The 17,073-nt window shown below is 47.8% G+C and overlaps 1 protein-coding gene across 1 annotated transcript; it reads right to left on the bottom strand.

Annotated features, from left to right (window-relative positions):
* Positions 1–1,475: 1,475 nt before the first annotated feature.
* On the bottom strand, positions 1,476–5,812 carry LOC126037580 (electroneutral sodium bicarbonate exchanger 1-like; the record flags this gene model as incomplete). Its single annotated transcript, XM_049797975.1, has 8 exons — positions 1,476–1,554; positions 1,825–1,929; positions 2,451–2,551; positions 3,030–3,167; positions 3,267–3,440; positions 3,984–4,053; positions 4,881–5,131; positions 5,744–5,812. Coding segments are annotated over 7 exons (891 nt in total), but the record flags the coding sequence as incomplete, so codon positions are not given.
* Between the last annotated feature and the right edge of the window lie 11,261 nt (positions 5,813–17,073).

The raw sequence follows: 17,073 nt of genomic DNA on the forward strand, positions 1-17,073 counted from the left end.
CTGGGGGAGTCGGGACAACTGCCGTGAACCGGAGGCCAAAGATCTCTCCTGGCCTGTATCCTGGTAATCAAAGAGATTGCGCTCTGTTCGTGAGGCACCTCTGGCTGCAAGATTGTGCAAGGCCATGTGCTGCGTAACTTGTGGCAGGGACCGATGCTGGGGGCGTGAAGGCAAGCGCGCTTCTAAAAGCATAAAACTCCGTTTCATTTCAGAGCGCAGCTGAGCCACCCCGCTCCTCAAGACTCTGCCATCTGCACCGCTGTGGCTGGGACCGGGCAGTGCTGCACATCCCAAAGGCCACCAAGTCACACCCGTGTCCCTGCTTTGCCGGGAGCTTCTGCGATGCGAGCGATGTTCTGGGGGCTGATCTCTTGGACTACAACTACCCCGTCCCTGACCGGCAGCTGGCCAGGAGGGTTGTGTCCAGGGTGGAATTCCACCTCTCTGACAAGAACCTGGCCAAGGATGCTTTCCTCCTGAAACATGTCCAGAAGAACAAGATGGGCTTCGTCAGCATCAAACGGCTGACGTCCTTGAAGAAGGTAGGCAGCGCGTTGCGTTGGCCAGCCGAGGTGGGAAGTGGCCTCCACGTGGAAGACGCCTGGATGTCTGGGTGTCTGGGTGTGCTCTGGCTGTCTGCCATGGCCAAAACACTGCTGTGTTATCAACAGCTTTCTAGCTACCAGTACAGAGCACAGCACTACGAGGGCTGCTGTGGGGTAAAGGAACTCCAACTCAGCCAGATCCAATACAGAAGGAAAGTGGAGAAACAACAGAGGGAGCAGCCCAGGGACACAGAGCCCCAGGTCTCATCTGGCCGCTCCTGTGACCATACGGTGTATGCAAAATCAAATACCTGAAGTGCTCCCTTAGATGCAGTTTACAGCCAGGGGACAAGAAGGTGGCAGTTCTGCATTTTGCAGCTCCCAGGCTGATGGCAGAGCCAAAGCAAAAAAAACAAACGCAAACCCAAACCAACCAAGAGAGGTAAAACTGGAGCGCAGGGAGCAAATGCTTTTCTTTCACCTTAGGCCAACTGCTCGGATGCTCTCTATGCTGCCCTGCCACAGAGGGCATCCCTCTCGTACCAGTAAGAGACATAAGAGTGAATTAAAGCCAGGACCCCAAACCAGACCAAAAACCCTGTCGTGATCAAGAAGAAAGTGGAGAATGCATCAAATATAACAGAAAATTATTTTGGACATTCTCTGTTTACATTTGAAAAAAAGAGAAAAAAAAAAGAGGAGGAATTAGGTATTAAAAGAAGAGCACTGAATGATAAAGCCATAGCAGTCCCTCTACCACTACAAACCCACACCCCCACACGCACGTACGCACACAGACTGAACACCACCAAACTCCCCTTGACTGTGACATTCACCTCAGCTTGCTGGTCTAGAGATACTGAATGCCTGAAGCACACCAAGGATAACTGAAAACATCTGCATGGCTTTAATGGGAATCCTCCAACTGAAACAAAGCGCCTTCTCCCTCTGTCTGCGTTGGCACATCCCCGAGTCACGCTCTCACTCCTCTCCTTCAAAGTCAAGATTCCTAAACGTGAAAAGCGGGAGTGGGGAAAGGCGAAGGGAAGAGAAAAAGAGGGAGAGCATCATCAGTGGAAGACCTGCCAGCTGCTGCTGATTCAGCCCTGTTTGGGGGACCACCCCAGCAGAGAGGAGTTGGTTTGCATGCCACGGTCCTCACTGCCTGTTCCCAGGGACAGGCCGTTTGCTCAGCCTTGCCGGCCAAAGCGTGGGAAAAGCGTAGGTGTGCGCCGTCGCTTGCAGAGGAGCACGGTCACGTTCACGTGCAATCCTTTACCTCTTTCCTCCCTGGATTCAAAGGGTTTCTGTCTTCAAAGTGAGAGCCTTCCATACGGTCATTTGTGACATTTCATCCAGGATAACAATCTCAGAAGGATCAGTCCTGCAATAAATATTTTACATAGCAATCCGTGATTATGGGAACTGATGCCACCAAGGGCATTAGCATCAGCAAGAGGAACAGCGGAGCCCCGAGAATCAAAGCTCTGCATAAGTGTGGGAGGTTTTGCTGGATGAGGAGTTTTGGGAGGCAAGCCCGGGAGCTGCAGAGCAACAGCTCTGTGCAAAGGCTCTTGCTGGGGCTTAGCCCCGGTCCGGGTTCCTAAGCCACTGCTGGTACAGATCACGCCTGCAACTCCTCATGTGTTAAGTATGAGGATCTCCAGCTACCGTAAAAGCACTGATGAGGCAAGGTCTGGGGATCAAACGCGAGTGCTGCAGCCACTCTGCTTGCGGTCAGAGCCTTGCAATCACTTCCTGCAGCCCTGCCCCCGAATTCGATTTTCCCACCAAGCTGCCTGCTGGTTTCTGTGGGATGCCCCACAAAGAGGCAAGTGGAGAAAACTCTGCCAAACACCATCAAGCTAATCTTGCCGGGGGTCCTGGCGCTTGGTGGGGCTTTACCCGTCACTGCTTTGCTTTGGGATATCCACGTTACTGGTCTTCCCCACGTTCAGCTGAACTGAACTTGCAGCAGCAGCAGCTTCCATGGCCCTCCTGGACTCCTGATGTAAAAAAGGGACAAATCACGTTCTCTGTCTTTGATCAAAGTGGAGATAAGCTGAATGCCCAGCACAAACTTAGCAGTCTGCCCTCCGCTTCTGCCCCTCGGCAGCTATAGGTATTAGTGCAGCAGGGGAGAAACCGTTCACTCCAAAGATTTCGGGGCAGGGGGACTGTGTGTTCAAAACACGATTATGAGCAAGTCTTGCCAGCAGCAGCAGCCGCAGCAGCATCTAATAATAATCATCATAATGATAATGACCTTTGTGAAAAACGACTCGTTTTAAAAATTACACCTGTATTCAAGCGTTCAGCTCACTGCTACTTGAGGAAACAAAGGTTACAAAAGTTACAGGCTATTGGGATCTATTTCGATTGAGTGCTGATCTTCCCCCAACATTTCCAGACAAGCTGTAAGAGAAACAGGCAATCTCACAGACACACGGAGATGTCCAGCCCCGAGGACACAGCAAGCCTTACCTCTTCTTCTTCTCCAGCTTCATTTCTGGCATTGTCCAACTTCTTCTTCCTTTCTGGCATAAGGTCATCCAGAAAGCTGAGCTCTCGCTTTGAGAAGCAGAAATCCATCGCTTTCCGGACAAATACGAGAGCCAAAACCTTCACGAATAAGAGGGAAGATGCGGTGAGCTCAGAGACGATGCCACCTCTCACAACAACGCTGCAAACACCCCGCTGCCGAGCGGTGGCAGCTCTTACCATCATGGGAAAGATGATGGCGGCACGGGACACCTTGATGGTCCAGAGCAGGACGAGGCAGGTCAGCTGGATCGCCGTGAAGAAATGCACCTTTCGCAAGGGCACGTGCCGCAGGTAGATGAAATCCGGCTGGTGTTTCGCTGGCATCCAAAACAGCTTCAAGCGATCAAAGAACTGCGAAATAAAAGGGAAAGGTTGCCACCTTGGGACTGCGGCAAGTTGCTGGCCCTCTCGAGACGTGGAGGCACTTTGCAGCATCTCGCTTGCCATCAGAACTCCTGGATCCCACCGCATTCCTCCTGGGAGCAGCACCCATTTTCCCTTCGCTCCATCTAGCAACCGGCTTGCCCCTGAGAGCTGCCCACCAAACGGCAACTATTCCATGCCATTCCATTATTAGCATTTCTCGGCCCACTGAATCCCCCCGCGAGGATTTCCACCAGTGGTAGAAACTGCCTTCCCTTTGCACCAAATTCCCCCGCTTTTCACGTAACCAAACACTGACCTGCCCTAAACCCTGCAACAGAGAGCGCTGAACTTGCCTGGTCCTCCCAGCCCTATCTACCTCCTGTGCCTCCACCAATCTCTTTCTTACACAAAAGAGTTTCATTGCTTGCTCTGCGAGAAGTTTTTCCCATGCCACTGCTTTTTTCCCTGCTGCTACAGAGACAAAATACCAGGGAGCCGACATGCTGCACGCTGTAAAAGAGTCCGTACCTGAATTCTTCTGAGCGATGACACACCCATGTAGAGAAAGACGCCATAAAGCACAGGCATTGGTATAAACGGGGGGGGGGGGGGGGGGGGGGGGGGGAAGAAAAAAAAAGAAAGAATGCAATCGTTTCTTTTTGTGTATTGCATTTTCAGTATTACCACCCTCTTCCACAGGCACTGCCTAAAATTGCTTGAAGCTTTCCAGCTTCCATTCAGGCTTAGAGATGGGTCAGATATTAACCATTTTTTTGCCATTTTGTGCGCACGAGTGAGCTAAGGCTCTGCTTTAGGCTGAACTTGGGAGTTACCTCTCCTCAGAATAATCCTATTTTCCAGAAAGGTTGGAGGAAAATAGGCGATTTCACCCGTGCTACCCTATGCCGCATTCTCTGGCGGTAGAAGAAACACTTCTGCCTATTCTTGGGGCAACAGGCAAAGGCCACAGGCCTCCTTTTAGCCTAGAGACGAGATTACTTTGTGGGAGGAACGTGCAAGGAAGCCCACGGGGATGACCTCAGTGTGTTTAGCTCCTGGGAACGGCTGCTCCGCGGCATTTGGGGAGCAAATTGCAGCCACTAAAGGGCTGCCTGTTTGAAACAGAGCAGATGTGCTCGTCTGAATATGCTCAACTGTAACCCATAAACATGGGTGGGCCTGAAAGACACCCAAAAATTCAAGCAGTTGCGTTGCTTGCTCGCCTCGAGCACACCAAATGGGGGCCTGAAGGGCTGCAAAACCTAACCGAGGCTGGTTCCCACCGTTGGTCAAGCCCCAAGGGTTGGGACCACCTCCTCCTCCTCCGCTCCACAACTAACTACTCAGGCCTGCAGAGAGGGGACTGTTTTTCTGTAACCTCCAACAAGCTCACGGTTGTTGGGTGGTTTGCATTTTCCTCTCACCTTTAACACGGAAGTGAAGAAGACAGAGCAGCCCATGAGCACAAAGATCAGCAAGCCAGTGACTCTCTGCTCTCGTATCCCCAGCAACTTGGGTTGTTCTCCTGGAGCTGAGCAGTCAGACTCTACTTTGAGGCTATTCACGTGGGTGATGGACAGGACGGTCGCAGCCACAAACCAGGGCAGCCCCATCACAGAGCACACCCCGAGCATCACGGCCACCACAAAAAGGTCCAGGTGGTACCCGCATCCTTTCTGCAGGCAGGAAAACAAGAAACAGAGCATCCCATAGCACAAGAGCAAGGATAACGTCGCAAGTCAGACTCAAACCCTGCTCGAGCACAAGTCAACTTCTTCAGAATTCAAAACAAGAAATGGAAACAAGCAAGGGTGTATGCAGGCTTTGCACAAGCACCTGGCATGAAAATCTGGCAGGAGTTCAGACACAATGGATATGCAGAGCTTGTGCATTAAATACTTCTCCAAAAAACAACAAGCCACAACCCAAAAGCACCAAACCATTTTTTCCACTCACAAAGAAAACTGTACCACTTGCAAGGAAGGTGTGACTCTGAGTTATCCCTGGCAGCGCATCAAAACAATTCATTCCCCACACCTGCTGCTGCTGCCATTTTAAAACAAAAACGCAGTTCTCTATTGCTCCAAGATTAATTTGCTCCTCCAAAAGGTTGCTCATCTGAACTGCCCTGTCACTTGCTCCCTGCATCATCGTTAATCCAGGAGAGCATCCTGCCACGCAGCCTGACCTTGTCCCAAACCAATGCCTTCAGAAAGCATCGGGAATAAGAGCTTCCCCCCAGACCTGCAGCCCAGAAGGGGCTGGAGTCATCTCTCGCAGGCCCTTACCTTCAGCTTGTGCTCCTTCCTGTTCACAATAACGGCACTGATCTGCTGGTCCATGAATATCAAGATGGTGCAGAGCAGAGCTGGGACGAGCGCAGCCAACACCGTCCACCAAGGGTTGGGTCCTATGGGGTTGATGAACCACCCGCGGTCGTCTCTGGTAGGCTGCAACAAAGCCCACACATCAGCATTGTCTCCCAGCCCAGGCACTCCACTGGCTTTCATTTTCCCCTCCCTCCTTGCGTCAGAGCACCTCCCAGCCCTGGCTTCATGTCCCCCTCTCCCGGGGGCTTCAGCAGTGCCAGTCTCCTCCTTGCAAGCAGCTCTAGATACTTCCCCTGTAGGTATCTAGTTTTGGGGCCATCTTCTCGTTTCCAGGAGGAAGCAAGGCACTTGGAGGTGGAAGAGGAGATGGTCACACCACCAGCATCTCCTCCAGACTCAGCCCTGCCCTGCCCCGGCATCACCTTGTGGCACCCCCACGTGCCAAAACACCCCGTTACCTTGAACGCATGGGGGACCTGGAGCTTCGGCGATGGGATCCCAACCACAAAGTCAAGGAGCACCATGATGACGATGGTGAGGAAAACAGCAAAGTCGCTCACTGTGGACCGTACCTGGGGCGAGAAACCAGAGGTGAGAGGGGCATGGCAAACAGGGCCGTAAGGTGAGATGCAAGAGTTGCAGACATCCACAACATTAAGGCTGCTTAACCAAATCCCACCACCCCTCTGAGCACATGCAGCCTGATCCCTTGCTTAGATACTGCTGCTGTGTTTGTCCCTGTGAGATCTGGGGTCAGACAATAAAAAAAAGCTTAACTAGGCCAACAAGGGTTGGTTTAAGTCAAAATCTAAAAATAATAATAATAATATTAAAAATAAGAAAACACATGTCTGCCACTACAGCTACACTCACAGCTACAATGGCAACAAGGCACTGAGGCATCCTTTAGTCCTCAAAAGGAAGCTCCTCATTCGAATCTACTTTCCACTCGAGCACATAATGCGCAGAAGGTAGGGGAAAAAAAACAAACCGAAAACCCCAACCCCCAAAACTTTGGGAAACCTGACTTCCTACTACCTGAGGAGAAGAAAAAAAATTAAAAAAAATCAAACCCCAAAAATCTTCAATCTGGGGCAGGTCACGAGGCAGGTGGGAAACGCTACGATGATTTTGCACTCATGGAAATGAGTGTGGGACATCCAAGCTCTTGGAGAGCTTGGCCTGCAAGGCCAACGTTTCCCAGCTTGACCAAGGCAGGGCAAATACTGCTTAGTGCTCCAGGAAAGCCATTTTGGGAAACGAGTGCGGAGATGGACACTGGCCACCTCCTTCTACTTACTCTGGTTGGAAAGTAGCGGCTGGTTTTAAACTTCTTCAAGAAGCTTGACAGGGCAAAGGTGGCGAAGAAGAGGATGCAGCACCAGAAGAATACATCAGGGGTGTAGGGGCCGTCGCGTCCACAGGCAGGTCCTTGAAACTCCCCACGCAAATACTGACATTTCTGGAGAAACAGAGCGTCAGGACACAAAGGCAGTGCACGTGCGGCAGGGAAACCTCGCATAGCTAGGGGGTTTTGAGGATCTTGGTCCAAGATCCACGACCCTGTAACTGCTCCTGCCAATGGAGATTTATATTTAATGAGCAGCAGCAGCTGAACAAGTGACACATCGAACTACACAGCGGAGAAATGAGATGTGAGGAGACACCATACGCTAGTAACACATTACAAGAAACACTCATCCAGGTGACACTCTTCCATCAGTTGCTTGCATTCATAGCACTGTGTTTCCTTAACTGCATCTGGCTTCAGTCCTCACATCTTCCCGCAAAAAACAACATGCCAGGCTCTCCCAACCCTGTGAAGAAAACCTCATCAGCTTTCCTAACTAAAAAGTAATTCTTTTAAAAATTATTTTTAAACCTGAAAAGGACTAGGATTCACAGGACTAGCATCATTACATTCACTTCACGGTCCTCCTCAAAATGGGAGAACAAAAGATAATTGACATGACAAACGCCACAGTTACAGATGTTCCTTCCTGGGGGTGCAGTTCGCACACCTAGGAGCTCATGCATGCACGAATGGGTGATGCCAGGCAGCAGCCTTCTTACGTGCCTCTGACCTCAGGAAGAAACAGATAACATGAATACTTTTACTCCATTTGCATCCTGAGGACCAGAGATGAAGCCCAAGATTTGCCTAGATGACACAGTCAGTTCCTTTAAGGGATGAAATTGTTCGTTTGAGTTTGGCTTCAAGGACTCCCACAGCTGGCGATTAACTAAGAGGTATGCTACAGCGAGGAGCCCGACACACAGACTGCAGGACAACTCCTCACGCCAGGCCTCTGAGCTTGCAGTTCTCCGCAGGGCCCGGTGCTGCCTGAGCAGGTGGATGGACTTCCCAGTTCCAGAAATACAAGCTCGTGAATCAAACCCTCCTCAAGCACGCAGGCAAAACTGGCTGCGCTTTAGCGAAGCAAACCAACAACGAGGCTTCCTTTGTTTGGGTGCCTCCTGTCTGACGATGCTCTGGGCTACTTTCTCTTCCTGGCAGCAACAGGAATAAGTTGCTCTCATACCTACCAGCTTCTGACAGAGAAAGAGGATGATCTCGTTCTTGCCTGCTAGGACCAGGGGTGGCAATAACGCAGTCTGCCGAGACTGGAAGGGGATGCCTTGGAGGCGGAAACACGCGGGTGTTCATTACTCCTGGGCACTCGGAATCACGGGAGGAGATGATGCCGAAGGGCCTGATCCGATTCACAAACTGACGCACCTTAGGACTGAAGAGGCTTCTCCTTCCACTAACTTACTTTTCTCTGCAACAACAGCCTCAGGAGAGTAACTTCTCCGTAACCCTTTACACTACAGCAACTACAATACTTAATCCTAATGTACCTTACAAGAAAACTACTGCGGTCTTCTCTACTAGAGGGCCAAGGCTGCTGCGCCTGTAAGGAGCGCTTTACGTTTTATTAACCTTTTGAAACAACGCACTAGCTTTCCTTGCAATCGCATTACGTGGGCTTCCTGGGACTTTATATATGCACGTTCGTTTTCTCTGGCTAAATCTGATTTGGAACGCAGGGGTGGCCATCTGAAAACACTGCAAAACATTCTTTTTACATACATCAGTTCTCTGGTGAAGGCAACAACTGAGGAGGATCTTCAGCTAATGTAAAACTGCGAAGCTCAGAGGAGTCGTACTCCAGCTAAAGATCTGCGCACTACTAGGCAGGAATGTCAAATTAAGCAATGCCCAACAGATACAAGTCATTGGACCTTTTCTTTTACAAGTAGGAAAGAAAGGGTACACAGAAAGATAGTGGTCTGTAGAAAATGGATGTAAATCATCAAGATTTCCAAGGATTACTCGAATCGCTTCCTGGAGAGGCCAAAACAAGAAAGGAAGGAAGAATATTAACAAGATAGCCACAATCCCACTGCCAAGTACAGTTTTCAGGCTTGTGAAAAAAAAAAAAAACATTACAGTTTGCAGGAGTCATGGAAGAGCAGGTTGCAGATATTTTGCTTTTCCTCCTCCCCTTCTTCCCCCTGCTCCCTCCCATCACCTTAGAGCACGCTGCCCTAACAGATTCACAGAAACTGAAGTGAACGAATATCTTAACCCTGAATTAACATAGAAGCAATACTATGGAGAGTGGAGGTGTGCTTTTAAATTTAACAAGTTCTACATTTAAGAAGCCTCCTCCTTGCCAGCACAACACATGCAAGTATTGACCTGTTTCAAAAATAAACATATTCCCCTTTTTCGGAATATTGACCCAATTCAGTTACAAAGGAACTGTAATTCAGCCCCAACAAACTCCTGCTTTATAAACGGGAAACTTTTTCTAGGAATACCTTTTGTTGGGAAGTGGCTTGCTGAAAAAGGACATGGGCCTGTGGAAAAGTTGTGCGAGCAGAGTTCTGTGTGAAAGAATGTCAGTTTGAGCAACAAGACTAGGCCTTGGCTGAAAATAGCTGGCTTTACTGATATTGGGAGGAAAACAACAGCTGGTCTCGCTGTTATCAGGAGAAAGACAGGGACGGTGTGACCTTGGCATAACTTCACAAGTAACTTTTGAAGAAGTTCTCATGAGAAAGTTACTGAACACGCGTAGCTGCCAACCACAAGTGGGTGTGTTTTAGTAATGAATAAACATTAGCAATGTACCAATCATATTAGGACTAGTAGGCATAATTATCGCAAACTGTATAAATATGAGCTATCCGTGCAAATAAAGTTGAATCACTTCTATCACTCATATTGGGTCGACTTATGTGCATTCCTCCGCCGCTCCAACAAATGGCGCCCGAACGGGGACCGAAGAAAGGGGAATTGGAGCGACGGACACTGAGAAGCACCGGTAGCAGCGACCGGGGGGCAAAAGATTAACCGAACGCTGATCGTCTTGGTTGGTGTGTTAACTCTCGTGCCTGGACCGTCCAAAAGGGGTTCGCCGTCAGTGAGGGCTACTGGAAAAAGGCTGCAAAGACTTTTTAACCGAGGTGCCTTAATCAAGGTAGCACCCAGGAGTATCAAGAAGCCGGCCGGCAATGGATCAAGAGGTAGCCCTAAAATTATTACAGTGCTTTTTAGAAAAGCGGGGAGTAAACTGCATTAAGCAAATTTCGGGGTTAGTCGCGCTGGGTCGCGTTAAGGGATGCTTTAAGAATCCGGATTTATTATTTAAGGAGAGTGAATGGCGTACATTAGGAGACGTATTATGGGATATGGTAACTGATGATGATAAATCAGCTAAAAAACTAATGAAGCAAGGACAGAAACCTTTCAATTAGTGTGGGTACAGCTTCTGAGCTTAGTACCTGGAATGCTATCGGAACCTCCCTATGGGATGAAATTAGTGACGGGTCTAAAGAAGTTAAAGATCTTGTAACTTTATGGAAATTGATTAAGACAACTCTGTAAGAAATGAAAGCAGATCGTAAAGCGTCTGCGTCTGCTTTTGCTGCTCTCTCTCTCCAACCGCAAGCGAAAGGGAAAAGCGGGGAGAAAAACATAATGCAGCGAGAGAGACTTTTTGGAGCTTGTTCGCCTACTCTCGCGCCCTTGACTTCTGCTCCACTCCCTGGGACTGCCGATATTAATCAGCCATCCGACAGTTCCCAAGCCTCCCTAACCGTACGATTAAAGGAAACCCTACAGAATCAGGGAGTGAGTAAAAATCTGCCTACGAAAACCCAGCCCTCAGATACCACCGTTCAACATGAACAAATTATACCTAGCATACACCCTGATTCAAATAATGCAAACAAGGACTTGGCTACTCTAATAATAGAACAAAAAGAGACAATGTTAGAATTGTTAAAGGAAATGGGGAAAAGAGACGGGGAAACCAACCGCACCCGTGACAGACGCGGAGCCGCCTGTAATAGCCGCTGCAGAAGAAAGGCAGAGACATTGGAGGGGTGTAATAACAGATGCCATTATAGAAGGGACTATGCTCTAAGCATTCCCAGTTATTGCATCAAATGGACAGAAAAAATGGGAGGTGTTTGACTGGAAGGTCATTGAGAAATTAAGGAATGCTGAGAGTCAGTACGGAATCAAATCTGCGTTAACTCACCAAATACTGCAATTCATTTTTTCTGCTGATACGCTGATACCTCAAGATATTAAACAGCTAGCACAGTTGATTTTGACACCCGCCCGAATGTTAGTGTTTTTCTGGCAGTGGGAGAAGCTCTGTGATAGGGAACAAGCAACATCACGACAACAAACAGATCCCCTATGGGGAGTACCACGCAGATGCCGATGGGTACTGGACCCTTCGCATCAGGGAACGCTCAGTTACAATGTGTCACTGAGGTTCATCATCTATCACAGATCTTGGCGTATCAAGCTTTTCTTACCGTACCAGACAATATGTACAGCCATGCTTTTACCCAGGTGAAACAGGAGAATACAATTTATGACCACCCTGACATGAACGAGGGCATGAAAGAAAACATGTTCAAAATACTCGCTTTTGAAAATGCTACTGAAAACACACGCAAAGCATTGTGTAATTTGCCGAAAAATGCAGACATCGTTGATATGATAGAATACACGGATCGATCAGTGGACTCACAGAAAGTAGCCTATGCTGCCACAGCTCTCCAAGGAGCTACAAAGAAACACAAGGCCAGTGAGACACCCTTGGTCAAGTGTTCTAACTGTGGCAAACGTGGACACATTAGGAGCAAATGTACAGGTACTGTTAACAGTAAGTGCTGCAACAAGTGTAAGAAAGATAACCATACCACCAAGAATACAGGAAGAAGGGAAACTTTACACCGACTGCGAAGGCCCCTCGCGCGACGACACGAATGCAAGGGGCTTGAGCTGCCAGCCCTCAGGCAGCCTCGCAACCACCAGATCCGCCACCACAGGAAGCTCCAGAGTGGATGTGGAAACCGCAGTCAACATAAAGGGACCATTGGGGTTTGGACTTAGTGCATTTTTAATGGGGCAATCTTCAACAGCTCTAGAAGGAATTCTGGTGCTCCCAGGGCTTATTGATGCAGATTATTGTGGGACTGTGAAAATTATGATTCATGTTTTAATCCCTCCTGTTTCTATTCCTAAAGGTACCAGAATAGCACAATTAGTTCCATTCAGGTCGTGTGTTCCGAACCCAGGTGAAGTACAACGTGGAGATGGTGGATTCGGCTCCACAGGGAAACCGCAGGTATACTTTGCCATGGACACAACAAGAGGTAAACCAGAAAAGGTAGTGCAATTGGAAGGGCCCGATGGAGTTGTTGTCAAGAAACCGATGACAATCAATACAGGTGCTGATGTTATGATTATTTCACAATGCATTTGGCCTCCATCATGGCCATCGATCAATCCAAACTTTGGTATTGCAGGGATAGGGGGCACACAAGCCACCTTAGTAAGTCAGCTACCAATTACATTTGTGTTCCCCGATGGTGAACACATTACGACGTGTCCGTATGTCATGACTACCCCAACTGAATTGTTTGGCCTCGTAGGCCATGATTTATTGAGCCAAATGAAGGCAATGTTAGTGACGCATCCTTTTTAGGAGCGGTCACTGAGGGGTAGCCGATTCTGAAAATTAACTGGAAAACAGATGAACCTGTTTGGATTGATCAGTAGCTGCTAAATTCTGAAAGGCTACTAAAAATACAAGGGTTAGTTGAGGACCAGTTGAGAGCGGGACAAGTTGTTCCTTCTACTAGTCCATGGAATACATCAATATTTACCATTCCCAAGAAAAGTGGGAAGCGGAGACTGTTACATGATCTCAGAGCTGTGAATGTGGTGACGCACAGTATGGGAGCCCTGCAGCCAGGTTTGCCATCTCCAGTTATGCTTCCAGAAGAATGGGATTTGTTAATTATAAATCTAAAAGATTGCACCCAGATGGCGCTGAACGGTTCGCCTTTTCGGTACCATCGATTAACAAGGCAGAACCCTATAAGAGATACCATTGGGTCGTGTTACCGCAATGAATGCGCAATTCCCCCACGATGCGTCAGGTGTATGTGGCCTGGGCATCAGAGCCTGTAAGAAAGCAGTTACCTCAGTAACTTGCCACAGGATGAGATTTTAACTCAATTGCAGGACATCTTAAGCCATCGCGGAGTAATAATCACTCCTGAAAAGGTGCAAAAGGCAGCACCTTGGAAGTATTTGGGGTGGCACATAAATGCTAGCAATGTTAAACCTCAGAAGGTTCAAATAACATGAGAAATTTCAATGTTACATGATGTCCAGAAGCTTGTGGGAGATATCCAGTGGGTGCGGAATCTTTGCGGTATCACTAATGGCAATATGACCCCTCTGGTAGAACTCTTGGGTATGAGAACACTGTGCAGATGAGAAACGGGAAATGACAGAGTTGACCAATTGGTTGCAGCGCCACGGGAGCCTCCTCCAGGGAATCGTTTTCAACAAAGCACGGCAATCGCATGCGTTCTTGCACCAACCCGCTAGGATGTTAGCAAAGCAATTTGACTTACCACTTACTGATGCCCAAGGTATCGTTAAAGCATGCCCTGATTGTCAAAAGGAAGGGCTCGGCTTGGGCTGTGGGGTTAACCGACGAGGTCTTTTGCCATTGCAGTTGTGGCAAATGGATTTCACCCATGTCATGTGGTTTGGTGCAAAGCGTTCTGTGCATGTGTGTATTGATACCTATCCTGCTGCCATGTGGGCCACGGCACGAACTGGAGAAAAGGCCTTACATATTGAATGACATCTTCACGCTTCTTTTGCAGTACTGGGTGTGCCTCAAGAAATTAAGATGGACAACGGCCCAGCCTATGGTTCTACACGATTTGCTCGATTTTGTAATTTGTGGGGAATTCACCACGGTACCGGTATTCCACATCTTCCCACAGGACAGGCTATTGTCGAATGGGCCAACCAAACCCTAAAAGAACATGCTGCAAAAACAAAAAGGGGGGAACCCAGGGCTTACTCCCAGAGGAACGATTGGCCAAAGCCTTATTTGTGCTAAATTATCTTAGATTGACAGGTGATCGCAAAGACCCACCAATGGTAGTGCGTCATGTTCTTTTACAGGCAGAAAGGACGCAACAAAGTACAGGAATCATGGTAATGTCTAAGGACCCAGAATCCAGGAAATGGTGCAGATCAGCAGAAGTAAAACTTACTGGGAGATCCTCGCTAAGTGGGACAAGCCATGGCTTCGCACTGATGCTGGACCCGGAATTGTTCCAATGGCGACTGGCACGGCACCGGCAGGTGCTGGAGCCACTGATCTGACAGATTCTAACTAATAGAGTATTACTAGTGGACACGGAGTCCTTCAGAGAGGTTTTCAGAACAGCGTGCCTTATTGTATATAGAACCTGCTTTAGGTAAAAAGTGTGTAAAGCATAATTTGATTAAACATAGTGTGATTACGGGAAGACAGTGTGGGGTAAAAGTTAGTTAAAGCCAAAATTAGGGGTAAGGTCTATTTCCATTATTAACCTGGGAACGAGGTTGATTGTGTTTCCACAGATACAGGCCCACGATGGACTCCTGTTCGATTTGCATGACCATCATCATCTGGAGCATCATAGATGATGTGGCAATATGAATACTACCTCAGCCAAAAACTAATGTATAGGTCACCTTGGCTAACATAACAGGTCAAGATTCTCTGTGCATCGCAACTGTATCGTAAAGCCCATGAACCAATAGACAAGATGGCTATGACTCGTGCAGCGCGCCTGGCCAGCGAGCGCATGCGTCATAGATTGCAACCGAGGCGGACTTTTGGCACCCGCTGGCCACGTGTGCTAAAACCCGTTCCTCTGCAAATGTATAAATACCGGGATTTTCCGAAGAGCATCGGGCTGGTGTACAGTGAGGCCATCGTTGCCTCTGTGGGGACGCCCACGGAAAGCTGGCACCTACCGATTGCTGGGCTGAGTTCGTGGAGCAAGATGGCACAAGAATGTATAGATGGTTCATTTTCCTCATGGTCTGGGTCATTAGGGGTAACGGGTTGGCTCAAAGAATTATGGGCATTATTGTAGTTACTGTGATTTTAACTATTGTAATAGCTTTACCTTGTTCAGCTTATTAAGGAAAATGGCATCCCAAGTTATTAAGCAAGCCTGGATTGCTCAAAAACAAAAAGAGGGAGAAAGATTTAAACGGAGACCTACAGTGGATTCAACCTTGTTGTGGTATTACAAATACAGACTTACAGCCGCTGCTGGATTTATTGTGGGGCAGCGGTACCTTAACTTCTACAAGACAACTAAGTGCACCGGGATGGCAAGCCTTGGCAGCAATTGGACAAAAAAACACCAAAAACAAAAAACAAAAAAACACAACAAAAAAACCCCATCACATCATCCATGTCTGGCAGATACGTTCCTGATTTACCCATAAATTTGAAACCTTATGCTGAGATTGATAGGGAACACACTGACTGTAGTAAGCAGCATGACAGTGACACCGGTGATTGATCCACATCGGTTAACACCATGGGACAGTAAGAATGTTTGGGTGTCACTAGCTAAAGCTATTAATCAAACCTCTTTTTGTGTGCTTATGTATTTTATTAGGTATAATGTTGTTTTTACTGTGTTTAATTAATTGTGTTCACAGATCTTTGCAAAGGGCAATACAGCAGGTGTTAAAATTTTACCTCAATCTATATACAAACAAATAGATTGGCTGAAGAAACATACACAAAGATCCAGCAAGAAACTAGTTGGTTTGATGGAGTGTTACAATCAATATTCGGCGGGATAACACTATGGGTAATGTCATTGATTAAGGAAGCCTTATGATGGTTGGGTATATTGATATTAATCTGTGTAATAGTTAGAATTCCGTATGGGTGCATGATAAAAGGAGTCTCAAAGCTGACACACCAAGCTCTACTCGCACAAAAAGAAAAAGGGGGAATTGTTGGGAATTGGCTTCATGAAAAAGGACATGGGTCTATAGAAAAGCTGTGCGAGCAGAGTTCTGTGTGAAAGAATGTCAGTTTGAGCAGCAAGACTAGGCCTTGGCCGAAAATAGCTGGCTTTGCTGATATCAGGAGAAAAACAGGGACAGTGTGACCTTGGCATAACTTCATAAGTAAGTAACTTTTGAAGAAGTTCCCATGAGAAAGCTACGAACATGCGTAGCTGCAAATCACAAGTGGGTGTGTTTTAGTAATGAATAAACATTAGCAATTTGCCATTGTTGTCCAGGCCCATTGCCTTTTCCAGTCTGGCCCATTTCCAGCTTGGGGGTGCTCTTAGGATTAGTCTGGAGGCAAAGATCACACTGTTGTGCGATCGCACTGCCTCACCGTGGCGTATAAATTCCTAGCCACAATTTCTCCTATCAGATGATTATACAGGGCTTCTGTTCCCCAATGTCTTTTCCTATGTTCCTCCCCTATCAAATGCCATAATAAGCAAGAGGGAACGATTAGCTTTCCCTGTGGGGTATGAGCCCACCCCTCTTCATTATATGACCCTTCTAAACCTGTAATGAGCTTTTGATCTTCCTTAGTGTATACTGGCTTACCTTCTAGGGAAATCCACCTATCAGGAATTAAGGCCCCTTCTGTTTTTACCTGTGTTTTGGCCACTTGTTTTGCCTCTCTGTCCGCCAGCTCGTTCCCTTTTTCCAAATCTGAGCTCGCTTTCTGGTGTGCCTTAATATGCATAATTGCTACTTTCTGAGGGAGCTGGACAGCTTCCAGTAACTTCAGAATTTCTTCTGCGTGTTTGATATTTTTCCCTTGAGAACTCACTAGTCCTCTCTCCTTCCAAATTGCTCCACGTGCGTGTACAACTCCAAAGGCATATTTTGAGTCTGTATAAAT

Source organism: Accipiter gentilis, chromosome 4 (genome assembly GCF_929443795.1).
Source record: "Accipiter gentilis chromosome 4, bAccGen1.1, whole genome shotgun sequence".
In the NCBI taxonomy this organism is placed as follows: Eukaryota; Metazoa; Chordata; class Aves; order Accipitriformes; family Accipitridae; genus Astur; species Astur gentilis.